The sequence below is a fragment of the Raphanus sativus genome, chromosome 3 (genome assembly GCF_000801105.2).
Source record: "Raphanus sativus cultivar WK10039 chromosome 3, ASM80110v3, whole genome shotgun sequence".
Classification (NCBI taxonomy): Eukaryota; Viridiplantae; Streptophyta; class Magnoliopsida; order Brassicales; family Brassicaceae; genus Raphanus; species Raphanus sativus.
In genome coordinates, this window is record NC_079513.1 from 7,663,969 (window position 1) to 7,691,124 (window position 27,156).

The 27,156-nt window shown below is 35.7% G+C and overlaps 3 protein-coding genes and 1 pseudogene across 3 annotated transcripts; 2 read left to right on the forward strand and 2 right to left on the reverse strand.

Annotated features, from left to right (window-relative positions):
- The first annotated feature begins 2,510 nt into the window (after positions 1-2,510).
- LOC108845066 (uncharacterized protein At4g04775-like) lies at positions 2,511-3,046 on the forward strand. Its single transcript, XM_018618334.1, has 2 exons — positions 2,511-2,672; positions 2,762-3,046. The coding sequence occupies exons 1-2, from the start codon at positions 2,511-2,513 to the stop codon at positions 3,044-3,046; spliced, it is 447 nt and encodes a 148-aa protein (XP_018473836.1).
- A 302-nt stretch (positions 3,047-3,348) lies between these two features.
- On the reverse strand, positions 3,349-5,609 carry LOC108845065 (uncharacterized). Its single transcript, XM_018618333.2, has 3 exons — positions 3,988-5,609; positions 3,623-3,849; positions 3,349-3,542 (listed from the first exon to the last, which is right to left on the reverse strand). Exons 1-3 carry the CDS (start codon positions 5,607-5,609, stop codon positions 3,349-3,351), a joined length of 2,043 nt encoding a protein of 680 aa, XP_018473835.2.
- An 8,980-nt stretch (positions 5,610-14,589) lies between these two features.
- The window catches only part of LOC108845063 (polycomb group protein EMBRYONIC FLOWER 2-like), a 28,658-nt pseudogene continuing 16,091 nt past the window's right edge, over positions 14,590-27,156 (forward strand).
- On the reverse strand, positions 22,719-24,816 carry LOC130510163 (uncharacterized). The gene is made up of 6 exons (XM_057006534.1): positions 24,641-24,816; positions 24,154-24,494; positions 23,951-24,077; positions 23,535-23,846; positions 23,220-23,432; positions 22,719-23,141 (listed from the first exon to the last, which is right to left on the reverse strand). Exons 2-6 carry the CDS (start codon positions 24,492-24,494, stop codon positions 22,761-22,763), a joined length of 1,374 nt encoding a protein of 457 aa, XP_056862514.1. The 5' UTR covers positions 24,641-24,816; the 3' UTR covers positions 22,719-22,760.

The following is a 27,156-nucleotide window of genomic DNA, read 5'->3' on the forward strand; positions in this document are numbered from 1 at the left end:
GAGAAATTTCGATTTTGGTACGTACAATGTTACAACTAATTTACGTTTAAATTATAACTTAACTACCAAAGTGCAACTTTGTTCTCGTAAATCAGTTGTTAATTAGATGTAAACTATTTTGATGTACCTAAGTCGTAATATTACAACTAATTTATGACTCCTTTAGTCGTTAATTAGATGTAAAATATTTAGATGTAAGTTAGTCGTAAAGTTACATCTAATGTACGACTACATATAAATTTAGTCGTACATTAGATGTAACTTTACGACTAACGTACGACTCAATGTATTAGTTGTAACTTTACGTCGACTTTACGACTAATGTTTACTTCGTCATAATTTAGTCGTACCGCAGTCCGTAATTTACGACCACCTTTTGGTAGTCGTAATGTTTGGTCGTTAGGCATGCGTTTTCTTGTAGTGTTGTGTTTGTTAGTGTCTTGTTTTCATCTACGGTATCTACTTGGTTAGTTTGTTAGTGTTTTGTTTTCACAACTATGTAAGATATTAATGTAATGCTTGTGTGTTGGTGTATGAAATACTTTGAACTATTTGTAAAATGTTCATGTAATGGATTTAGTGCTCCATATTATGCTGTTAATTGATTATTTATTGTGACATAACAGGAACCATCAGAGAGTGCATTCGATGTGAATTTTAGTCAAGAAGATGATATCATTCACGGGATGGGTACACAAGGTGTTAATGGGCTTTCTCAGGCGTCGTATGTGACAGACTTTGACCCATCTCAGACCCCAAATGAAGATGACTGGTGGACTCCAATGAGTTCAGTCCGAGGTTCAAAAATTAAACCAATAAAGAAAGAAAAAGATACAGCTACAGCTCCACCGCCGTCACAGTGGAAGAAATGGTACAGAGGTAAAACACTCCAGCTAAGCGATTCACCATTGCCCACAGTCGTCACTGTATAACTTTTCGGAGGAATCATGGAAAGGATTCACGGATTGGGCTTTGAATCCAATTTCTTTACCGCTTGGGCCTACAATCTTAAATTTGTTTCTCGCTACAAGGGTAGTAAGTCCTGGGAAATGGCTTGGAAACGAGGTAAGGAGCTCTTCTCCTAAATTTGCTTGTTAAATTTGCTTGTTTGCTACCTGTTCTTATTTTCATTGTGAATATTCAGGAAATGGATGCATTTATGTTTATGTGGCGAGTGAAGACAACATTGAACCTTTGGGCCCCAAAACGTGTTGCTTTCATGAGTGCTATGTTCTGCCTCCAAATCCATTATGCATTCATCAAGTTTTCGCCGAACAGAAAAGCCTATAAATTGACTGATTTTCTTCTTGGGTACGGCAGAGGAGAGCTTCCATCTCATGGGCGGACTGATCAAGTTTGGGGTGTCGATGTTGATCGGCTCTACTTTCCTCTGTTTGTAAATGGTAATCATTCACTCTTATACACGTTTTTGTTTACATTTTTTCATTTACAAATTTTGTAATGTCCAACGCAGGTAGTCACTGGGTTGCTGTCTGTGTCAACATCATTGAAAAAAAAGTGGAAGTCTATGATTGCGGTGGGGGAAAGAATAGACAACACGTTGAAAAGTTAGCTTCTCTGATTCCTAGGATAGTGAAAGCGGTTGCACCACCTGAAAGACAGAAGCCGCTACTCCTCTCTGCATATACTATCGTGGATGTGCCTATGAAGAAGAGGTTGAACAAGAGTTGCTGTGATTGTGGTGTATACGCGCTCAAGCACTTGGAATGCCTTCTGCTTGGTCTCGACATCAGTTTGGTGGATGATGAAATCATCATGGGTTGCAGACAGAAGCTTGGTGTGGACTTATGGGAGGGTGAACACGAACCCATCTACGCTGAGGCTATGACACGATATGTGCCTTCACCATGGGAGAGGTCTGAAGCATATGACCTAGAAGATTGATTTGTGTCTAATTAGTGATTTGCTTTTTCTAGAAATTATGTGGAAAAACACTAACTTATGTTGTTATTGAATGATGTAAGTACTCTTGGTTAGTTTTCTATGAATTATCTTTGGTTTTTATAGGATTTTTTAAACAAGCCCAACCTAAACCCTAAACAAGCCCTAAACATACCCTATATAAACCCCTAAACAAACCCTAAGAAGCCCTAAAGAAGCTTCGTACACGAGTACTAGTAAGACCCTAAACAAACCGTAAACAAACGATAACCCCAAACATACCCTAAACAAACCCTTAACTCTAACCAAAGGCAAAACAATATTTACCCTAACACACACATTACAACTATTTATTCACTATTTATGTACATATGTCCAATTTCTTTGCTACTACTTTTAACACTAACTTATAGGTTTCAAAGACAAAGTGCAAACATTTTATGTAGATAATTTTGGTGTGTTTTCCTGATCTGCCTTTGGTACAATACAAGTTATAGGAGATAAAACGACGTAGTTTTGTTTATTTTTTTTGACCTAGTCCCTTTTCTTTCTCATTCTTCCTCGACAGAAAGAAATTTGACGGCGAAATTTTGGAGATCGACTCAATCATGTCTTCTGTCAATTCTTCATCCGTTTCAAGAGATCGAGTCGCCAAACAACATGGAATTCCCACAAGATGCAATTGCGGTAAGGAAGTGTCGTGTTTCACTTCAAGAACAGTTGAAAATCCGGGAAGATTATTCCATTCTTGTCCGTTGGGATCCAAGCAGGTTAGTCGATTATGTAATTAGCACTCATGGAGATCGACTCTATTATGTCTTCGTTTGAATCTAACTGGTTATGGCTGTTAATGATGAAGGAAAAAACCCACTTGTTCAAATGGACTGATAAGTCAGTTGTTGAGGAAATTGAATACTTCCAGGACCTCTTTGACGTGCTGCTCGTTGACAACTCCGAGTTTCATAAATCAATGGGATCTGCTGAGAGCATGATGAAATGCCATGACAGTAAAATTGAAGAGATGGAAGATGCAATTGCACGATGTGAAGAGAAGACCACAGAATGCATTAGGGAATTAAGGATCATAAAAGCTTTGTTCTTGTGTTGTTTGGTGGTGGTGTTCATGTACCTTATCTTTGCATGATCTTGATGTTTAAGACTATGTTTTTCTTCTTGTGTTGTTTGTTGATTATCATCTACTAGAACCAAATTGTCACTAACATAGATCGATTTCTCTCAAGAGTTTAGCAAATACCAAATTGCAAAATATGTTGTTCCACAGAATATCAATAAGAAAAAAACACAGAAACATAACAAGTTAATGTGTTTATACTTCCATACCAATGGGTAAATCGCATGTCCATCTCTTGTGTCCTTTGTTACCACAACGGCTGCACTTGTGCTTTTTATTCTTTTTTGATCCTTGAGAAGATTTTATCTTGTCTTCTACTGATTCATGCCTTCTGTTGGTCGACCAGCACTCTTTCTTGTCTCTGGTGGTAAAATCTTGGCAAGTTTAACCTCAGCTGGGACCTTCCATTCAGACTGTGGAACTGCTATTGGGTTAATGCTTTCCTCATAGGCGGTTCTCCACGCTGTAGTGCTGTAAAAGGCGTCGGTAAATCTGTGTATTTCCAAACCTGTGTGAACAAAAAAGTGAATTATTGGAGTCTATATACAGAAAAATAGGTCCCAAGTTAATGTGTTTATACTTCCATACCTCGTGAATAAATTGCTGGAATGGCGTGTCGGCAAGGAATTTTTCCTATATCGTACTTCCCACATGTGCATGTTCTTCTTTCCAAATCAACATGACAATCATATATGTCTCCTTTCACCACCGATTTGACGTTGTCAGTCTTGTAAACCTTAAACCCTTTTGCCTTCACAATTCTCCTATCTATCTTTTTCTCCACCTCAGCCGTTAAAGGATCAAGATGCTTTGAGCTTACCAGGCGACGCTCATAGAATCATCGAGTCAACAGTTCTCTTATACTATCTAGCAAAGGAATAACCGGATATTCTCTAGGTACTCTCAAGACTGAATTTATTGACTCTGCAGGGTTTGTGGTCCTAATGTCGTACCTGGATCCAGGGAACAGAGAACGAGCCCATTTGCGCACATCAGCCTCCTGTAGATATCTTCCAAGCTCAGGACTCATATCAAAAATTTGGGTGATATGTTCCTCAAATTCAGTGAACCTATATGCCCGTGAAGCCTTTTCAACTAAGGCAGTGAACCCTTTTGTCTTGAAAAATGCAACCACATTGGTCAACAAGTGATGAATGCATATTCCATGTGCTGATCGCGGGTAGACAGTCCCAATCGCTTTAGCAATAGATGAATTTCTATCTGAGACAAAAGCCAAGTCTTGACAGTCAGCAATAACCACTTTCAACTGTCTGAAGAACCAACCCCATGAATTGTCATTCTCTGAATCAACAACTCCAAATGCAATCGGATACAAGTTAGAGTTACCATCTACAGCAGTAGCAACAAGTAGAACTCCTCTGTATTTATTTTTCAGAAAAGTTCCATCAACAACAATCACCCTTCGCATTGCATTGTAGTATCCTCTAACTGATTGCCCAAATGACATAAATAGATACATGAATCTCCCCTTGTCATTAATTTCATAGTGGGTATGCGTACCAGGATTAGCTTCTTTAAGTATATGCAAATACGATGGTATTTTAGCATAACTGCGATCTGGTATACCTCTAACAGCTGCAATAGCAAACTCCCGAGCTTCCCAAGCGTGCCCATATGTAATCTCACAACTATGGTCCAATCTCATAAAGTCAATGATGTCATTTGGTTTTGGGCCATCGTTGGCATCACCGTATCGATGTTGTATTAGTCTCCCAATTGTTCTTGCCGATGCTGTTTTTCCGAAATTGCTTTTCTTTGAAGGTGCACATGAATGTCGTTCCTCACACCGGTTGATCATGAAATATGCAGACCCGTCCAGACCTTCTGCACGCACACTCCAATTGCATAATGCATCCTTACATCGGCAATACCACCATTTTCTCGTGGATTTGATAACAGTGTAATCGAAATTATTCTTCATCGCCAAAATTTCCATTGTTGCCTTCAGAACCTCTTTACTTTTGAAAAGTTGATTCTTCTTCATGAAATCTCCTCTCCACTCTCGACCAGACTTTTCACTTTCTCCATTATTTTGAGAATCTCCAATTTTTTTACTCCTTAAACCAGCATCACGACAACCATCAGCGGCGACATGATCCTTCTTTCTACCACAAGACTCCTTTGAGGGCTTCACAAACGCGGCTCCATTTATCTCAGGAACTTCTTCATCCTCCACATTACTTGAATCACACGGCTCCCTATTCAAATCAATATTGATCCGTTCGTTTTTATTTACGCCAGAACCAGAGAACGTGACGCACAAGGTAGTAGATGAATCCCTCTTCGCATAAGCCACAAAATTAGATGATTGGCGATCATTGGTGATAAAAATTGGAGGATTCCCTCTTTGATTCACTATCGAGTAACTGAACTCGGCATTAACAACATTATGGTCCACCCCATAATCTTCACACACGATCCTCTTGACCACCACCAATGGAGTAGTAGTTTCTAATGTTACCATTCGACCACCCCTTGCTTTCTCTACCACGAAACTCCACTCTTCACTGCAATCAGACACCCATTCCCCGCATTTAACATATATTAGAACCATGATGTATGATGTATTGATGGAGAGAAGAGATGATTTTGTGGATGAAGAAGAGAGAAAGCAAACTGTTGAGAAAGAAAGATCGTGGGAGGAGAAGAAGAACGTGATTTTAGGAGAAAATATTTTTTTGAAAGATTTAGGGTAGATTTAGTTTAGATTTAGGAAACTTCTGTAACCGAAAATGGAAGTTTCCATATTTTCACGATTTGCCTAGAATACGTGTACTACCTACCCAGAACACCGTATAATAGGTGAGAACTCTATTCTACCTTCAGGCGTCATATATGGTAAAAGGTATAACAGGTTATGACACGTAATGTAACCGAGCTCTGTGATTGAGTTGTGGTTATATCTCGTTTTCTAGCTTTAGGTACACCAAAGAAATCTTTCTTGATTATAGCGTAGCTGATTCTATCTTTGTCAGGGTATAGAAGAAATGTTATATTACGATATATAGCATGGATATATCTGTGTTTTAAATTTAGAATCCGAACTATAAACTTAGTAAACTGCCAGAATGAGTATTCTAACTGTAGCCAGAAGATAAAATAAAATATAATTCAAATTTTTTTTTAAAAAAAATTAACCTTATATATTGTCATACTTATGTTTCCTACAGTTCTAATATTTTTTTTATATTTTTAAAACTCTATTTACTATTTTTCTCATAAAACAAGGATAAAATATGTCCAAAATTGCCAAAAGTATGAAAATCTTATTGTGAAAAACAAAAGTTCAAAGTGTCCCATTTTTCCAATTCTTCCTATATATATCTAATCTATTAAAACAGGAGTACAAAAATGAATTGACCCTCACTTTTCCCTAATAATTACATTACTATGCCATTGGCTTAATAAATTGTCCTTTTATTATTCCTAAAACATCTAGAAAAACCACGGCACTTACTCTTAAATCAATATTGGAAACATTCGAAACTGTTAATAGATCACTAAATATTCCTAAAATCATTGAAAATCATACTAACTTAACATAACAACGCCCTAATTAAAGCTATCACATTAATAATAATAATATCTACTTGCTAAACCGGCTTTAGTATATTATACATTGGAATTTTTTTTAGTATATTCCTATAATAATAACTAGATTTTGACCCGCTCGACCGAGCGGGTGGCAAATTTTTTTTTGTTTATACTAAATATTATATATGGTTTGTAATGTGTGTACTAGTATAACATATTTAAAAATAATAATGTGCTTAATTACGTCGAATAACTTTTTGCGATCTACAGTAAATTATATGACCAATATTTATTAGACATCATATAAACAAATCAAACATTTGTATAATTAGATCATATAAGCAAATCAAACATTTGTATAATTAGATTATGTATAAAATATCTAGAAGTTAAATTTTTTGAATATGACCCGATATATCCGTACAAATGTATTTTAATTTTTATGGCTCAAAATTTATGATAATGTATAACAAAATTGTTTTATATATTATTTAAAATATATGGTGCTATATATTTTATATTTTCAACATTTATCATACTGAACTTACATATTAATTATTTCCAAACACACACACATATATACGAAAATAGAAAAAAATGAATAATATAAGTTAGGTTTATTAATTATTGTTGCCAAGTTTTTTATTTCGAATTTGATTTTGGAAATGTATTTATTAAACAGAAAAAAACAAAAAATTATAAAAGGTAACACACATTAAATAGAATTCGATTTTGGAAATGCATTAATTAAACAAAAAAAGACAAATAATTTTTAAGAAACACACATCAAATAACTGAAAAAGACAAACACTAATATAGAAAGATTAATTAAATATTCAGTGGCATCCCATTGTAAATAACAATAAAAACTAAGGGATATTTTTAAATTGTACTTCTATTTTAATAATAGAGATACTTGATTTCCATTTCGTGTTATAGAGACAAACAGTGAGTATCTCTACTAAATAATAACAAAATTTAGTATATTCTTATTCTACAATTTGCAAATCATAATTTTGAATAATTTAATTTAGATTTCCTTGTGTCCTCAACATCTCACCTAAACAACTATATATACCCTTCATAACTCGTGGAGCTTATTCATATTCAGAGAAGAGACTCTTAAAATGCAAATTTTACTCCTCTAAAAAACATCTATATTACTAAAACTGAAGTATAAATTAGGTTTGTTTAGAAATATAGATAAGAACTTTAAAAATATGTTTGTTTGGAAACTTATCAGTTTAAATAATAGGTTTGTTTGGAATCATAAATAGCAGTTTTAAAAAATAGGTTTATTTGGAAACATAGATAACAATATATTAAAAAAGAATAAATTTATGTTATTAAGAAAAATTTAAAATCTATTATATTATGAGAAACTATTTATTTGTGTCAACTTTAAAATATACGAAAATGAGCTAATCTAATTATCCAAAAATATCATTTGTCTAAAATAATCAGAAAACAAAATTTAAACTTTATATACATATTTCAAATCAAAATAATAATTTAAAATTGATTTATATCAAAAATTATGATGTTTGATGTGTTTTTAAAGGAAAAAATAGATTGTGAATTTGGGGTGGACGTTCGGGTACCCATTCGGTTCGGTTTAGGTCTGTTTGGGTTTCTGGTTTCCGAGGTCAAAGATTTCAGTCTCATTCGGATATTTCTAAATTTTGGTTCGATTCGATTCAAATTTTTGCGGGTTTGTTCATCTTCGGATAACCTATTTAAATTCATTATATACTTTGAATTTCTCAAACTATATAAAAAAAGTTATATATTACATATAAATTTGAATAACATATATCAGAATACCTGAACTTAACATATAAATTGGTTTAATTTAAATATTTGGATAAAAATCAATAATTATGTTAAGTATTTTTGGTGATTTGAGTATACTTTAACTATTTTAGATATTTACATTTTACTATTTATATATATTTTCAATTGTTTAAACCAACTTATATGTACCATATATATATTCTGGATGTTTTTATATACATTAAATCTAAAAATAATATATATATAAGTATATAAATATATTTCAAATACATTCAGGTATCTGAAATATTTCGGTTTGGATCAGATTCAGTTCAGTTATCTAAATACCAAAATTATGATATTTAATCAATTTCGGTTTGGTTTTATACTTCATTTTGGATCGAGATCGGTTTGATTTTTAAAATTCGGATTTTTTTCCAACTCTAATATTGACATGAAAACAACATATTTTATAAAAATATATACCCGCACGGGCGTGCGGGTCAAAATCTAGTATATATTAAAGTTGAAATACACAATTGGATTGTTTGGAAACAAAGATAGTAGAATAAATAAGATATGTTTGGAAACATAGATAGTAGAGATGTGTACTTTCTTTTATTTACACATTTAGTTATTGTATTTTCAATAAATTAATAACAAATGAGAATTGTTTAGAAACATGAATAATATATTTAATACTTCATTTTATTTAAACATTTAGCCATTGTTTTTACAATAAATTAAACAACATTCTTTCTATATTTCTTTTTATTTACAATTCTGTCACTATATTTACAATTCTTTTTATTTACAATTATTTATGGTGAAAATAAAAACACAAACTGAAATATAAATAGTATATTATATAAAGCAAATTTTAAAAACAGTATTATTACCTTATTTAGTTTAGTCAAATATAAAAATTTCAAAAGTTTAATTTTCAAAAACAAATATCATAAAATTAATAAAAATTCATAGAAAACTAATGCAAAAAATTAAAATTTTTGAACATGGATAAAAGTATGTCAAGAAGAAAAAAGTAATGGGTTATGTTATTAATAAATATTGGAAATCCATTATATAAGTTTTAAAATATACAAAATGAACTAATCTAATTACCTAAAAACATTGTTTTGTCTAAAATAATCATAAAATAAAAATTAAAGTTGATTTATATCAAAAATTGATTTAAAATACGCATATATTCAAAATTTTATTTTACTAAAATATTTTCCAATAACCATTATTAAAAAATGTTTTTAATATATATAAGAAAAATACAACAAAAAGATTAATTTCATATAATTTAAATTATAGTTTTTATATTTCACATTTAACTTTAAGAATATAATATATGTGATTATTTATAAGATGGTACATATAAAATACTATTAATTATATAATTATTTAAATGATGGACCAATACAATTAATTATATGATGATATATATATGATACATAATAGTGACTAGGTATGGGCGTTCAGGTATCCATTCCGTTTCGTTTTGGATCTGTTTGGATTTCGGATATCTGAGGTCAAAGATTTCAGCCCCATTTATATATTTCTAAATTTCAGTTCAAATTATGACTAGGGCTGGGCGTTCATGTATCCATTCGGGTTCTTTTCGCATCTGTTTGGGTTTTGGGTTTTCGGGGTCAACGATTTCAGCCCCATTCATCAGTTCGGATAACCCATTTAAATTATTTTTTAAAAATTCTTTATATATTTTGAATTTCTTAAAATCTGTAAATAAAATAATATATTGTATATAAATCTGAATAACATACGTCAGAATACCTAAACTTAACATATAAATCGGTTTGGATTAAAATTTTGGATAAAAAATCAAAAATTATTTTAAATATTTGGTGTTTTGAGTGTACTTCCACAATGTTAGATATTTATATTTGACTATTTTTTATATATTTTCAAGTATTTAAACCAACCTAAAAGTATCATATATATTCTGGATGTTTTTATATACATTAAAACTAAAAATAATTAATATATTTATAAGTATATAAATCTTTTTCGGATATATTTTGATATCCAAAATGTTTCGGTTCGAATTGGTTATGGTTTCGGTTGTCTAATTATCAAAATTTTGAATAATTTGGATGTTTAATCAATTTTTGGTTCGGGTTTGGTATTACTCTTTCAGATCGTGATCGGTTCGGTTCTTCAGATTTGAATTTTTAATTCAGCTTTGATATTGACATGAAAAATAAATAGTAATATATTTTTGAAATATACAACCGCACGGGCGTAAGGGTCATAATCTAGTTGTTAATTAAGTTGTTAACATATCTTAATTCTCCCCAACAATTTAAATTTATATATTCACAATAATAATAAACAAATATTTTGAAATATTGATTGTACAATCCGACATCTTTAAACTTATTTCCAAACTATATAAATAACAAAACAACAGAATATTGTCATGTAAATAAATCTTGGTTTTCTCTAATATATTTTTCGAATATAATTTTTTTATAACAGTACAAAAATTACAAATTTAATAGTTTTTTGAACTTTATGTACAATTTAAATATATATATGTATAAATTTAATTCTATCAATATCATCAGTTTTCTCTGGATTTTAAATGGGTCAATAAAGATTAGGACACGGGTAAACGATATTTATAAGATTTTTACCAGGGATTCTCATATTTTTAATTAACAAAATTTTCAACAAATTTTAACCAGATTAAATACGGATCATCGGGTTTACATGTTCAACCGCGAGTCTGTGTCAGATATGGAAACACTGAATATCTATTTTTTAACACAAATATTTAGATAAAATTCAAAAAATGGTTAGCAGGATACAAAGGCCATATATGTATGGATGGATGTTTACAGAATCTAGAAAATATTCAGTAAAAACAGGTTTTCGGACTGAGTCTTCATATCCAGATAAGGGGTCTATGGTGTCAACACATGGTCCTAATATTAAACTTCTACTGGCGTTTGCATGGAAACTTAATTGTTCTCCAAAATTAAGGCATTTTGTGTGGCAAATATTATCGGGAACTCTACCAGTAGCAAAGAAGCTAAAGGCACGTGGTATACAATGTGATCTCTGGTGTACTATTTGTGGTGCAGAGGAAGAAACGGTAAACCATGTTCTCTTTTAATGCCCACCAGCATTACAGACGTGGGCTTTATCTCGGATTCCTTCCTCCCCTGGAACTTTTCCATCATCATTCGTTTTCACTAGTCTGGACTACCTTTTCTGGTGATTGCCAAAGGAGGTAGGTTCAGAATATTTTCCATGGATTTTATGGTACATATGGAAGAATATAAATGATAAAATTTATCAGAATAAAGATAAGAACCTTCAGGAAATCCTCCGTCGAGCGGAAGTGGAGGGTACACTCTAGGCGGAAGCACAACTATTATTACAGAAAAATCAGGAACAGGTCCAGCCAGAGAGTAATTGGCAGTCTATGGAGGATACCCGAATTTGCTTTTTTGATGGAGCTTGGAGGTAACAGGATATTTTCATAGGACAGGGTTGGTATTGCCGGAAAAAGGGTTCGGGGGATATTATGATGGGGGCAATGAATCTTCGAAGAAGCCTATCACCTTTACATGCGGAATGTGAAGCCTTGATTTGGGCGATAGAGTGCATGAAGACCCTACAATTCCCGGACGTAGTATTTGCGACGGATTGTTCTCAACTCGTCACCTACAGAATGGCCAGATTTTGTTACACACATGGAGGAATTCTCTCGCAGTAAGACTTTCTTCCTTACCTTCAAGATCAGACATATTCCAAGGGTACAAAATACTATGGCGGACAAGCTTGCACGCGGTGCGAAGAATTCTCCTTCAGCTATGTTATATGTCGATTATCTACGTTCGGTTTGGCTTCCTGAACCGGTGGCTTCTTAGGCCTTTAGCCAATATTGATGTCAAAAAAAAATTGATTAATTTCTAAAAACAATTTCATAAGAACATTTCATAAACTTGGTTCACATATTGAACAGACCGGTCTTTTTAATCTATGATTATATATAACACATGATCTATTGGTTGTAAAAAAAATGTTTGAGAACTATACCAATTTTGTCATTAACATCCATGAGAGATGAATAAATGTTATGAAACTTATCGGACTCATCATTTTATAAATGGTACTAGTGGTGGTTGTAGAACCTAAAATCTACACTAAGTATTTTGTAGTGTTTGTAAAGTAAAACGGGGATAAAGGATGTAGGCAACAATGTCCTTAGAACACAACGATGTAATCGGAAATCGGTTGACAAAAATGGAATTTTATTGAATAAGAGATCGATTACAAGGAATGACAAAGAGATCAACTATAACAAAGAGATCGAACAAGATCGAGTTCTAAGACAAAGTAAAAGAGGTCAAAGTGTGTGATGTGCTCTCTCCCGCCAAAACCACTAAAACGCATTTTCTGCCAAAACCGCAAAATATATCTTTCCATCGAAACTGAAAACCATGTTTTCCTGACTAAATCACAAAATATGTTTTTCCTGCCAAAATCACAAAACACGTTTTCCCGCCAACACCGCAAAAACGTGTTTTCCCGCCTAAACCACAACTTACATTTTTCTGTCAAAATCGCAAAACATGTTTCCCGCCTAAACCGTGAAACACATTTTCCCGCCTAAACCAAGAAACACGTTTTCCCGCCTAAACTGCAAAACGTGAAACACGTTTTCCCGCCAAAACCGCTAAAACGCATTTTCCGCCAAAATCACAAAAACATGTTTTCCCGTAGAAATTGCAAAAACGTGTTTTCCTGTGTAAACCCCAAATAATGTGTTTTCCTGACTAAACCGAAAAATGAGTTTTCCGCCAAAATTGCAAAACGTGTTTTTCCTGCCTAAACCGAAAAATGCGTTTTCCCGCCAAAACAACAAAATGTATCTTCCTGCCAAAACCATAAAAAATATTTTTCGCCAAAATCGCAAAACACCTTTTCCCTCCAAAACCGCAAAACGTGTTTTTTCTCCAAAACCGCTTAAACACATTTTCCGCCAAAACTGCAACTCATATTTTCTCGTCGAGACTGCAAAAACATGTTTTCTCGCCCAAGTCGCAAAATTGGTCTTTTTCGCCAAACCCACAAAACATGTTTTGCCGCCAAAACCGCAAAAACATGTTTTGTTGCCAAAAACAAAAAACGCAAAACCATATTTTCCGCCAAAACTGCAAAAAAACATTTTCTCGTTAAAATCGTGAAATCAAATTTCTCGCCAAAATTGTTGTGAACATTTACTTTTCCGCTAAAACTTTAAAATTATATTTTCACAGAACAATAGATTAAAGTAATTATATTTTAGATAATTAATAAAAATTAATTTAGTGAAACAAAAATAAAATATGATTAGATCAAAACAAAGGTATATTAGTTTTTTTTTGCTAAACTCATCTGAATGGAAATAAAAACAAAGAAACAAACATAAGTTCTTTTAGATGAACCATCTCGATGTTAAGTTTGTTTGTTTCAATCGTTTTTGTTATAACGAATGCAAGAAGATATTACAAAAATAAACAGATAAGCAAAATGACATATATATTATTAACTGAAGATTAATGATCAGGTTATATTAAAACTACAAGAACACAAAATATATATAAGAGCCTTCTGATTCTAAAACCCTAGCACTAACGGTTCAGGGTACTTCAACAGTTTCTTGTGGTTCTTCTATAGTGTATATATTATCCAATGTCTTAAACTTTAGCTCTAAAAAAACTATGAAATAATTAAATTAAAAATGATGAAACATATATATACATACAGATTAAAACATATAATTTTGCATATCTTCAAAATAAAAATATTATTACTTATACACTTAGTCATGTTTCGACCAACAAAAATGGTAACCTGAAAAATATTGTTAATAAATTTTGCACTAAAATTCAAAAACAACAATCATATCGAAACGAAAATTTACTTTACAACGACAATTAATTAAATTGAAACAGAGATGTATTTTTTAAATAATAAAAACCATTCAAAGAATTCTAAATATTCTTAGAATTTTTAGATTATCCATGATATTTTCTTATATTTGACCCAAAGAAAAAGATACTTTTCTATAAAAGAAAATATGGTCTTTGAATTTATCAACACATTTCTGTATTGCTACAAATACAGTGTTCTCAAATTGGTGTTATTGCGTCCTTTGGCTCTTCGGGTTTTTGTGGATTAACTGTGATATTGATCTTGTAGCAAGAATGAAAAACAGTAGTCTCATCACTCGTCGTCGTCGAACCTCTTGGTATGTTCTCTTTCACTTATAATTCATTTTGCCTCCACTTGATTAAAAGCTTAAGAAGGGTCTATATCTTTAAGTGAAATTTAGACAACTTTTAAGTACATGAGCATGCTTATGAATTCGACCGTTGGTGTAATAGTTGAAGAATTTTTATTGAATTTCTTTTGTATCTTTTTTTTGTTTTTACATTTTGGTGGCGTATGAATTGTAGCTGCTCAAGAAGAACATGTCAGATGCACCATGAAGACTTCCGTGTGCATATGTCTGAAGAGGAGACGATTGCTGCTGAAGAGAGCCTTAAAGCGTATGGAAGACTATTGAACTCTACAACATTCTTCAGCATCGTGCTAAAAAGAATGTATGTGTTTCTTTAGCTGTTACCTTTCCATACAAAGGAATGTGTGTAACAATGAGTGACAAACTGCATATCACAAACATTGTTTTTTTTTGGCTTTTGACATAGAAAATCTCCATGGATGCGTACTTTGAGTTGACTTCATTTGGTTATAAGCAAGCGTGTGTGATCTTGTTATGCGTTAGAGTCTAACAGTTTTCTCTTATCTCTATTGCTGTGTAGCCCTTGTTTCTTCAGAGATCTTTGAGTTATCAGATTGAAGCCAAACATCAAAGGAGGTAAAGTTTTTTCTTCTGCTCAGAATCTTCATCAGTTTTGTGTGTAACTATCAGACAAACCATTTATTCGGAACCCTAATGATAAGTTTTAAATAAGAAGTTTCTAAGACTCTCTACCACTGGTGAATAAATCATATATTACTGATGTGCAGAATACAAATGACTGTGTCGCTTTCCAACACTCAAAAACTGTTTCCTATATATGTTTTGCTGGCAAGACTTGTTTCTCCTAAGCCTATTGCAGAGGTAGCCGTTTCAACCTCAGAGAGAATCGGATTGATCTTTTTACCTAGTGTCATTTTTAACATTTCATGGCTAACATTCTTTTTTGTAATTTTCAAATTATAGTGTTCTGCAGAATATAAGTTCAGTCGAGCATGTATCCTAACTGGTGTCCTGGGGGTTGATGGAGTTAGCCAAGCGCAAGCCAAATTTCTTCTCCCTGATATGAATGAACTTGCGTTGGAGGCAAAATCAGGATCACTGGCTATCTTATTTATCAGCTTTGGTGAGTAAGACTGTGATTGTTTTTTTATAACGCTGATTTATTATGATATACAATTATGAGTAAGTTTACGTAGACGATTCGACAACCGACAATACTACCTGCCTTATGAGGATCTACGTCTAACTGCATCATCCGAGCCGTCCTATGAAGATCTCCTGACCTGATTTACTTGTACCATGTTGAAGATCTCTTGTACGCCTTTCTTTTGTAGTCTTCCATTAATAAATCGCTCTCTCCGGGACTTGAAACCTAAATTTCCTGTAATCTGCAAGAAATTACATAGTCTTGGGTTTAAACCCCAAACCTGGGTGTAGAAGCCTTTAGACCTTAACCAGTAGGCTAGGGTGCTTCCACAAGAGTGTGATTGTTGTGTATTCATTTATGTATATGTACAGAAAAACTGATAAAATTATTCTTCCTTGTAGCTCGTGTGCAAAATTCTCAATTTGGCATTGGTTCAAGCAATATCCATTCAGGTATTTCCAGTTATAAATGTTCATAAATGTGGCGTATGCATGACTATGTAAAAAAAAGAGAGAGAGAGAGAGAGGCGACATTAAAGGCGATTAGGGTTTCGTCGTTAGTGTCTCCGCCGTCGGTGTGACCTCACGTCCGCCGACGAGAACCTTCTTACTCCCTCCTTTTTCTTTCTACCATGGCTACGACGGTGATTGCTCGGTTTTCATCCTCGATGGGTCCGGTCCCAGATCCAGATCCAGATCCGCCTTTCACCTTCCTCTCAGATCTCCTTGTTGTGGCTCCACCTCCAGAACCTCCAGACCCTCCTGGCCCTCGAACTCGTCCTGGCTATAACGGTTCAGTTCTTAAGTCTTCTGGAGTGAAGCTATCTACTGCTTTGTGCAGTTCTCAGTCCAGTGCTATTCTCGGGGAGAACCCATGGTTACCTTTTACTGGGCCCTTCACTCCTTGCACCAAGCGTTCGGGTTTGGGTTCTTCAGTCTATTGGAGTAAGTCACATATCTTAGAACCTTGCTTTCTGTTAGGTTTTGATTTTCTCAATTCGAGTCTCCTTTTACTCTGGAATGAGGATGTTGTGCTTTATTTGAAGCTCTTTTTACCTCAGTTTGAGGATGTTGCAGTCTCTGTGAGTTTCTTTATGAAACTTTATTTACCTCAGTATGAGGATATTACACTTTTCTGTACCAGTTCTTTACCTCAGTGTGAGGTTATTTGGACCTTTGCCTTGGTGGTATTGGTTATTTGGACCTTTGCCTTGGTGGTATTGGTTTCAATTGTTTCAGGGTTACTCATTTGGCGAGGATGATGCTCTTCACAGCTTTCAGACTTCATAAAGTGGGGCTTTATTTCCTCTGAGTTTGTAGTTGTAACGTCCCCAACCTGTCATGTTAAGATCGTGCCGACTGTTTCGGTGAATGGAACGTGGTTTGAAGCTTTAAAAAGTGGAGGTCTTGGGTGGTTTATCTGTGGAAAGGGTGAAGCCCCTGACTCCCAAAGCTCCTCTATTAGCTTGTGCGCAGGCTCGTCCCTTGGTGATGAAGATTTAACAATGCTTGAAGCTCTTCAATCAGCAATGACTCATAGACTCTCAAGTCTTCAGTTATTTTTGGACTCTACTGTCCCTTTCTCTCACTACAAAAAAAGTCCACATTGATAGCATATTACGATAGCTCGTTTTACCAAACTGCCGTTTTTTGTGTGTAAAAAAAAATCATAACTCTATAACAGCATTATATTAACGCTATGGAAAAGTTTTACTAAGCGGGAAGCTAAATGTGATTTTCCGCGTGACACTTAGCGAAAATTAGAAAATTTCCCTCTCTCTCATCTCTCATTTCCCTCTCATATCTCATTTACCTCTCTCATCTCTCTTATTTCCCCTCTTTTCTCTTAGAACCCTAGGAAAAATCGATTTCGATTCAACAACTTAGAAACCCTAATTACCTTATTCCAACCACAAATTCATCTGACTTTTCCATCACATAAGGTATCCTTGCTTCAATTGCGAGGTCTTACTCGATTTCGAGCTCTAATCGTTTTCGATTTTGCCTTGCTTTGGTTTCGTTTTCGATTTTCTGTTAACACTTGTTCTTGAATCTTTCTCTTTCGGGTTTATCTCGTGTTTGCTTCCTGTTTCGTAGCTGTAGCGTTTCTTATTAAGAGTCTACTGTTTCGGTTTTGTAATAGCTTGAAATCGAGTTTTTTTTTCTGTTTCGTAGCTTGGGTCGTTTCCAGATTAAGAGTCTAGGGTTGCGATTTGCTTTCGTATCATAGATAGAATGTAACTGTTTGTTTTGTGTTATCTCGTTTCATTTTGATTTGTTTTACTATGAACTGGTTCTTTATGTTACTAAAGGTTTCAATTCAGGATAGAAAATAGAATGGTGGACAAAGCATGGGTGCATCTTAGCAGGTAATGTTTTCAATCATATATCTTGGTTTTGAGTAGTTGCTGAGCTCATGTGTTTATTTGCTTTTCCTTTTGATTCTGAACCGTAGGGTTGATCCTGCTTATGAGAGAGGGGCTTCAAAGTTTGTAGAGGATGTGGCTGCAGCTTTGGGAGGCAATGATATGATTGTCTGTCCTTGCATCGACTGCCGTAACATAGATCGTCACTCAGCAACTGTGGTAGTTGACCATCTCGTTACTAGGGGAATGGAGGAGGCTTATAATAAGCGGTCTGATTGGTATCTACATGGAGACTTGAACTCAGGGGTTGCTGATGATGGGAGCGTGCATCAATGGAATGATGAGATCTTGGGGTTATACAGAGCTGCTGAGTGTTTTGATGAAGTGTTAGCTGGTTCCGGGGATTTGACTGAGATGGCAGAGGGAGACGACAAGAAGGAAGATGAGTTTTTGGCAAAGCTAGCTGATGCTGAGACACCTTTGTATCCGAGTTGTGCAAGCCATAGCAAGTTATCGGCCATTGTATCATTGTTTAGATTGAAGACTCAGAATGGGTGGTCAGACAAGAGCTTCAATGATCTGCTAGAGACGTTGCCGGATATGCTACCAGAGGAAAACGTCCTACACTCTTCACTGTATGAGGTTAAAATTTTTTTGAAGACATTTGATATGGGGTACGAGAAGATTCACGCATGTGTGAACGACTGCTGCCTGGTCAGAAAGAGGTTTAAGAAGCTTGAGCACTGTCCGAAATGTAAGGCTTCAAGATGGAAGACCAATGTCCACACTGGTGAAAAGAAGAAAGGTGTCCCACAGAAAGTGTTGCGGTATTTTCCAATAATCCCGAGATTGAAGAGAATGTACCGGTCAGAGGAAATGACTAAGGATCTCAGATGGCACTTCAGCAACAAAAGCACTGATGGGAAGCTTCGACACCCAGTTGATTCAGTCACATGGGACCAGATGAATGCCAAATATCCTACATTTGCCGCAGAAGAGAGGAACATACGGCTTGGACTTTCAACAGACGGATTTAATCCATTCAATATGAAGAACACGATGTACAGTTGCTGGCCAGTTCTCTTAGTCAACTACAACTTGCCACCTGATCTTTGCATGAAGAAGGAGAACATCATGATTTCACTGTTGATTCCCGGTCCACAACAGCCTGGTAATAGTTTAGATGTGTACTTAGAACCTCTCATTGAGGATCTAAACCATCTTTGGAGCATTGGAGAGTTAGTCTATGATGTTGTGACTCGATCAACATTTACTTTGAGGGTGATGCTGCTTTGGACGATCAGTGATTTCCCGGCTTATGGGAATCTAGCAGGCTGCAAAGTAAAGGGAAGAATGGGGTGTCCTTTATGTGGGAAGAATACTGATAGTATGTGGCTCAAGTTCAGCAGAAAACATGTGTACATGTGCCACAGAAAGGGTTTGCCACCAGCCCATAGATTTCGGGGAAAGAAGAGATGGTTCGATGGAAAAGCTGAACAAGGGAGAAAGGGGAGAATTTTAACTGGGCGTGAGATTTCTCAAAACCCGAGACATTTCAAAAATGAGTTTGGCAATGTCAAACGTTCTACAAGTAAGAGGAAAAGGGTGATCAGTACAGATAGAGGATCTGATAGTGAGGGTTTATCCAGTGAATCAGAGGAAGAGGATGAGGAAGATGAAGAAGTCAACGTAGATGAGGATGAGTTATCTAGATGGAAGAAGAGATCAATTTTTTTCAAGCTACCTTACTGGGCGGTATGATTCATTGATCTTGTGCTTATATCATTCTATAATTGACTGTATTCTGAATAATTTTGGTTTTATTTATGATTAGGAACTCCCAGTGAGGCACAACTTAGATGTAATGCATGTTGAGAGGAATGTGGCTGCTAGTATTGTGTCGACATTGTTGCACTGTGGGAAATCAAAGGATGGTCTTCTTGCTCGTAAAGATCTGGAGGATCTTGGTATTAGGCAGGATTTGCACCCTAAAATCCAAGGAAAGAGAACATACCTTCCTCCTGCGCCGTGGTCTTTGTCCAAGTCAGAGAAGAAGGTATTTTGCAGGCGCTTATTTGATTTCAAAGGGCCAGATGGTTATTGTTCAAACATAGCCAGAAGATGGAAATGTTGCTGAGGGGCGTATTATCTCTTCAGACCCAGAAGATATTGTGAATGACAGTCGATTAGGCCCTACGGATGTCAAAGTTTTTGTTGATTCTGCTACTGAACCAGATGCTTACCTCTGGAGACCTGCAAGAAACATGTGCACGATTAAAGAAGCTGTTGGTCATATCATTGCATGGCCTAAGAACAAATGTGTTGAACTAGGTCAAGGCCTCCAACCAGAAGACATTGCACCAGTGGTAACGTTTTTTGTTGTGTTATATAAGTAGTTAATGTTGGAAATAAGAATAATGATTTGGTCTTTCATGATATAGTTTTGTCAATGTCTGTGACAGGGCTCAAAAGCAAACTCTCTCAACAAGTGCAAACTACTTGATTTATCCGATGATAGTGTAGTTGTTGGTGAAGGACGTTGGCAGACACAAGAACCAAAAGCATTGGTTAATGGCATTCCCCTCGGTCCAAAAGCAGTTAAAGTCTTTCTTGATGTCATACTTGAACCTCAAACTTTTTTATGGAGGCCTACGTCAGAAGTCGCATACCTTGAGGATTGCTTGATGTCTTTCATCTCATGGCCTGCTCGGAAAGTTGTCTTCGAAAACCCACCTGAAGGAACAAGAAATTCTCCTACACAGCACACTGCATCCTCAGTAGGAAACACAAGAGAAACAGTTCTAAAAGTTCCATCCATCAGTTCTAAGTTTCCTACATCCACAGCTCCTACTGAGAAATCTCCATCAAGCCAAGTAACTTTTATTGTAGTCTTAAATAACATTGTTCTTATGACTGTCTGGGTTTGAAATAGTTATGTATATTAAACATGACAGCTAAATCATGGATCGGAAGCTGTACAAGTTAATAAGAAGTGCAAACTGATGGACATTAGTGGAAGGAAACGGGTTGTTGCCGAAGGACGTGTGCATTCAACAGACCCAAATCAAATGGTACACTTTGTACGATTGGGTCCGAATGCAGCTAGAGTGTGGGTTGATGTAGTGATGGTAGATGATGCAGACGTTTGGAGGAAGTCTGATGAAATCGAGCCTTTGAAAGATGCACATGGTTCATCTATTGCATGGCCAGTTGATAAATTGGTCATATTTTAAGATGCACATGTAAGTCTACTTCTTTATGGTTACATTCTTTCATATGCAATTGCTAAACTGATGAGATTTTTTTATTGTTGCAGCATGCAGGGGATGAAGAAGTTTGGTCCAGAAATAGCTAGTTTTAGACTAGGCTAAAAAATTTTCAATCGGCTGTTATGTTTTCAATCGGCTCTTTCTGTTTCTGGTACTTGAACTTATGACTTATGTAAAATCACCATCTTGTATGAATGTTTGGGTGTTCTAATGAAGGATGTTTGGTAGTTTATATGGTTTCTGTATAAGAGCAAAATTTATTATAGCAAATACAAATACAATAAGCATAGCACATCCAACGAACCAACAATAGCAAAAAAAAAAATTGTTCTCCAATATAATAGCGTTTATAAATAGCTACGAAACAAACTTTCATAACACATAATAAATCATAACAAAATTAATTATAGCATATACAAACAGCTATTGTCGAAGGACCTATAATGGCACTAAACATGACTCGTAATCAATTTGTAACATAAAAACTCGTCTTATAATTACACTAAACACAGCTTCCGTTTATTGCCATCGTATTGTAACATTACATAGCGTCAAAAAAAAAGCTATCGTAGAGGGGGTACCTATGATGGCTGCCGATGACATAGCAGATGATAAAACGCTATCAAAGGGCTACGATAGCGTTTATCGTGAGTTAAGAATGTACATATTTCTTGTAGTGTCCACTACAAGAAAACACGATTTTAACGACGACCATTTTCCTCGCTAAATCGTCGTAAATACGTCTTTACGACGATTTAGCGAGGAAAGGCATATCGTCGTTAAAGTTTGGTCGTAACGGATATTTAATCGCCATTTCGTCGTAAAAGTACGAGGGACCCATTTCGTCGTAAAAGGAAGGTTAAAATTTCGTCGTAAAGAACACGTAGATTTCCACGTAAAGTAGACGCTATAGTTCCACGTAAAAGACACGTAATTTTCCTCGTAACATACACGTAAACTATCCTCGTAAGAAAAACGTAATTTATACTCGTAAAGTAAACGTAAATAATACACGTAATGTAGACGTAAACTTTCGTCGTAAAGGAAACGTACAACTTGACACGTAGATTCGTCGTAACGTTTCGTCGTTCTTTACACGTCGATTTACTCGTCAATTCCTCGTGAGTTAACGAGGAATTTGCTTCGATTTCTAAAACTAATTTATTTTTTAAATTTAAAATTTTATATTATAGAAAATAATTATTTCAAAAATATTAGAAATATAAATAATAACTAATGCGAAAATATTAAAAATTTGGAATAAATTAAAACCGAAAATATTATATAAATAAAAGTTTAGAATTTTAATATTACACAGAAAAAAAAAAAAACTAAGTCGGGCCGGGGCGGTGGATCGTTTCCCGGTAGAGGTCTTCACTCCTCCTCTGTAGTTCCTCCTCTTGCTGCTGAGTACGAGAAGGCTCGGGAACCGGGTTCCGTCGTCGCATATCCGCCAACAACTCCTCCCATTGGGGATTTCCAGAAGATATAACTTCCAGAAACCCCTCCACTCCACCCATACGAGCTTGGAATGATTGGCGCGTAGACTCCAACTCCGTCTGCGTCGACGCCAACTGAGTCCGCGTCGAGTGTAACTCCGAACGCAGCTCAGTGACTTCGTCGGCTCGTCTCTGACCATAAGACGATGTCGCTCTTGGGACATCGTTGACGGAACCGATTCCCAACGTACGTCCCTTTTTCTTAGGGACGACCTACAAAGAAAAAATAAAGTTTAATGTTAATAATTTAAAAAAATAGATTAAAAGTAGATTAAAAGGTAAAATTTTTACCTCCTCGTAAATCTGATCCACTTCTTGAGTGGATAATACGACCGGTATTCCATCGGGAGATTGCTGGGTCAGCTGGGTTTGGCGGTCTTCAATCCGAGCAACGACATCGTTGTAGATTTGCTCGGACCTCGGATCCACAAATACCCCCGCCTTGGTCTTGTGGGTCCTCTCGTAAAGCTCTTTAAGAGACGGGAGTTGTCCCGTCTCTTTGGCCTGAAAATATTTAAAATTTAAAATGTTAGAATCAATATACATATATAAGTACATATTAATTATTAAAATATTTAATATGAAAAAAAATTAGAAATTAATTACCATTTCCAAGCGGACACGGGCATGGGGTTTTTGACCCGTACAGTGAAGCATCGGGCCGTTGCCGTGCTCGTCTTTGGTGTTACGAGAGGCGGAGCAGGCGTTGGAGATCGCAATGGATGATGGCAGCTCCCAGTAACGGATGAGACCATCGTAGACATCCTTGGTCAGCTCAGCGGGTTGCCCGTCCTTGTAACCCTTGTAGATCCAGTCCTCCTTCCAGTTGCCTACGGTGTCCAACAACCGCTTCTTCGCCTTTGCGGTGAACTCCCGTTTCACGTCCTCGTGAACCCCGATGGACCACTGGTATCTTTGCTGCATTTTTAAACCCAAAAAATTAATAATTAGTTAAAAAATATTAATGAAATAAAAGTTAATAATAAAAATTAAACATAAAATAATTATTTTAAAAAACTTACAGCAAACATCTTGAACCACGTGTTTCTAACGTGGTGCGGCGTCTTTTTCCAGTTTGGGTGAGCCTCTGAGAAGTATCCTTTGATGATATCGGATACGCTCGTAGCGACAGAATTGTCGACCCCAAACCTGAAAAAAACAAAGTTAAAGTATTAAAAAAAATATTAATAATTTTAAAAATATTTAAATAAAAAAAATTACGTACCACAGAGTCCCCTCTGGTCGGTCGGGGTCTAAAACCGGTAAACCGGCTCGGCCTGGTTGAGCGAGAAGATCCTCAACCGTGTACCGAGCAAAAGGAGCGGTCGGCGGCACCCGCAACTCCGGATGAATGTATCCGGGTGCAACCGGATCTGGAACCGCCTGAGGTGCAGCAGGTGGGGGTGGTGCACCAGATGGAGGAACCGGTGGTGGCTGTGACTGAGACTCCGGGACAATCTCCGGGTTGGAGGAACCGGGAGCGGAAGATGATGATCCAGCAGCAGGATCACCACAGAACATCTGACTGTAGTGGGGGGTTTTCTTCTGCTTGTTCTTTCTAACCATCTGAAAAAAAATTCAGATTGTTAGAAAAAACAAGTAGAAGAAATCAAACTAATCAAAATTCTCTACACTAACCACCTAATCAACTATAAACCTATCTAAATTCACTAAACTAAACCACCTAATTCTAGAGAGAGATTAGAGAGAACCTTGGGAGGTGTAGGAGAGGAAATTGGGACGAAATGAAGTGGCTGGTTCTCGCGGGTATATATAAGATTACATAGGGACGTAAAGTCCTCGTAAATTTACGACGAAACAGCAAGGCCCGTGTAATTATTTACGACGATTTTGCAAGGCCCGTCTTTTTAACTTTACGACGAAATTGCAAGGCCCGTGTTTTTTGGTCACGTGGATATTACGACGAAACCGTGGATTTAGCATTTGTTTTTTACATTCCCTAAACCCTAAACCCCAAATTCCTAATTTTTATTATTTTTTTAATCATGAAATTTTAATTATATAGGTTTAATTTATTTTTTAAGTGAATCGAAACCGTATATATATATATTGAGGTTTGGGGTTTAGGGTATAGGGATTTCATAAAAACATGTTAATTCCTCGTAAATAGGCGTGGTTATTACGACGAAAAAAGAAACAATCCTTGCTAATTCCACGTAAGCAAGTTTCGTCGTAAAGACCTCGCTTGCTTACGTGGAATTAGCAAGGATAATTTCTTTTTTCGTCGTAAAGGACACGTTGATTACGAGTTTTTAACGAGGTTATTTTGTAAATCCCTAAACCCCTAACCCTTTACCCTAAATCCCTAAATCCCTAAACCCCTATCCCATTACTAGTAACATCTATATGTGTTAAGTTAATTTAATCAAGAAATTTTAAATATGCATGTTTATTAAGTCTTCTTGAGTGAATTGAGTTTAGCAATGTAAACCTTATATATGATTCACTTATAAGTTAAGGAAGTTTTGGTTAATTTTGGGTTTGATGTTTTAAATTCTTAATTTTTTTAATCATACAATGTTAATTATACAGGTTTATTGTGTCTGCTAAGTGAAAACATATATAGATTGAGGTTTGGGGTTTGGGGTTTAGAGTTTTAGGGATTTAAACACGAAACTCGTTAAATCAACGTAAATTAACGAGGTCTTTACGACGAAACAGCTAAAAGCCTTGTTATTTCCACGTAAGCTGATTTCGTCGTAAACACCACGGACGCTTACGTGGAATTTGCAAGGCCCTTGTTTATTTTTAACGTGTGCTTTACGACGAAATCAGCTTACGTGGATTTTGCAAGGCCCGTGTTTTTCTTTACGAGGAATTAACGTCGATAACCTTAAAATCCCTAAAAATGTAAACCACAAACACCAAACCTCAAACATCCTTTAACTTATAACTCAATCTCAAACACCAAACCCCATACCCTAAACCCCAACTTTCCATATATGTTACCTTTCAAAATAGCGCATAAATGGATCCTCACAATTAAGTAGAATGTAAGTGTGTGCACTATGGGCGTCTTCATCACTCGACCACCAAACCTCTTTCGTTTTCCCACCCATTCGCCCAATCTGGCTAAAGATATCCGGAACACCAGCAACTGCATATGTTGGGGCAACACCACCATCATCATATCTTCTTGGAGCTCTTTGTCGGGTCCGTACATTAGGTGCAAAGTAGTACGATGTGAAGTGAGATGTTTCTTCCGTCAAACTTCCAGCAATTATAGAACCTTCAACCTTTGCGAGGTTTTTTGCCTTTCCCTTCAAATATTTCATGGCCCGCTCATACTGATACATCCATCCATAATGTACTGGTCCTCGAAGCAATGCCTCATACGGGAGGTGGACAGCTAAATGCTCCATGACGTCAAAAAATGAGGGAGGAAATATCATCTCCAAGTTGCACAATAAGATCGGAATGTTCTCGTGAAGTTGTTCTACGACATCCTCTTTAAGAGTGCGAGTGCTCAAGTCCCTGAAAAATGCTCCAATGGCTTTGTATATTCCAAAAACAATTAAGCAAATTATTAGTGCATATTTTTGAAAAATAAATTAAGAAATTAATTAGTGTGAGTAATAATATATTACCTGCAAGTGCTTCATGTACTTTTGTGGGAAGTAGCTCCGCAAATGCAAAGGGAAGTAGTCTTTGCATAAAGACATGACAATCATGACTCTTCATCCCGGAGAACTTTTGGCCCTTTTCAACACATCTAGAGAGGTTTGAAACATACCCATCAGGAAACTTCACTGCTGATGCAACCCAGTTGAACAAGACCGACTTTTGTTCTGAAGACAATCTGAATACCGGTACAGGAACTTGTCCATTGCTTTTTATATGTAACTCGGGTCTTGAGCAAATATCAGGCAAGTCCAACCTCGATTTTTGATTGTCTTTTGTCTTCCCTGGAACATTCAATATTGTATTCATGATGTTCTCAAAAAAATTCTTCTCAATATGCATCACATCTAGGTTGTGGCGCAAAAGAAGATCTTTCCAATACGGCAACTCCCAAAATATACTCTTCTTGTGCCAGTTGTGCTGAACTCCATAATAATCAGGCATATTACCGGGAACATGCCAATTACCACCACAACGAACTGTTTCTTGAGCTCCGTAGTAATCGATTTGCTGTTCAATTTGTTCTCCAGTTAAATACGGAGGAGGAGTGTCTCTCACAACCCTTTTCTGCCTAAACAATTTCCTG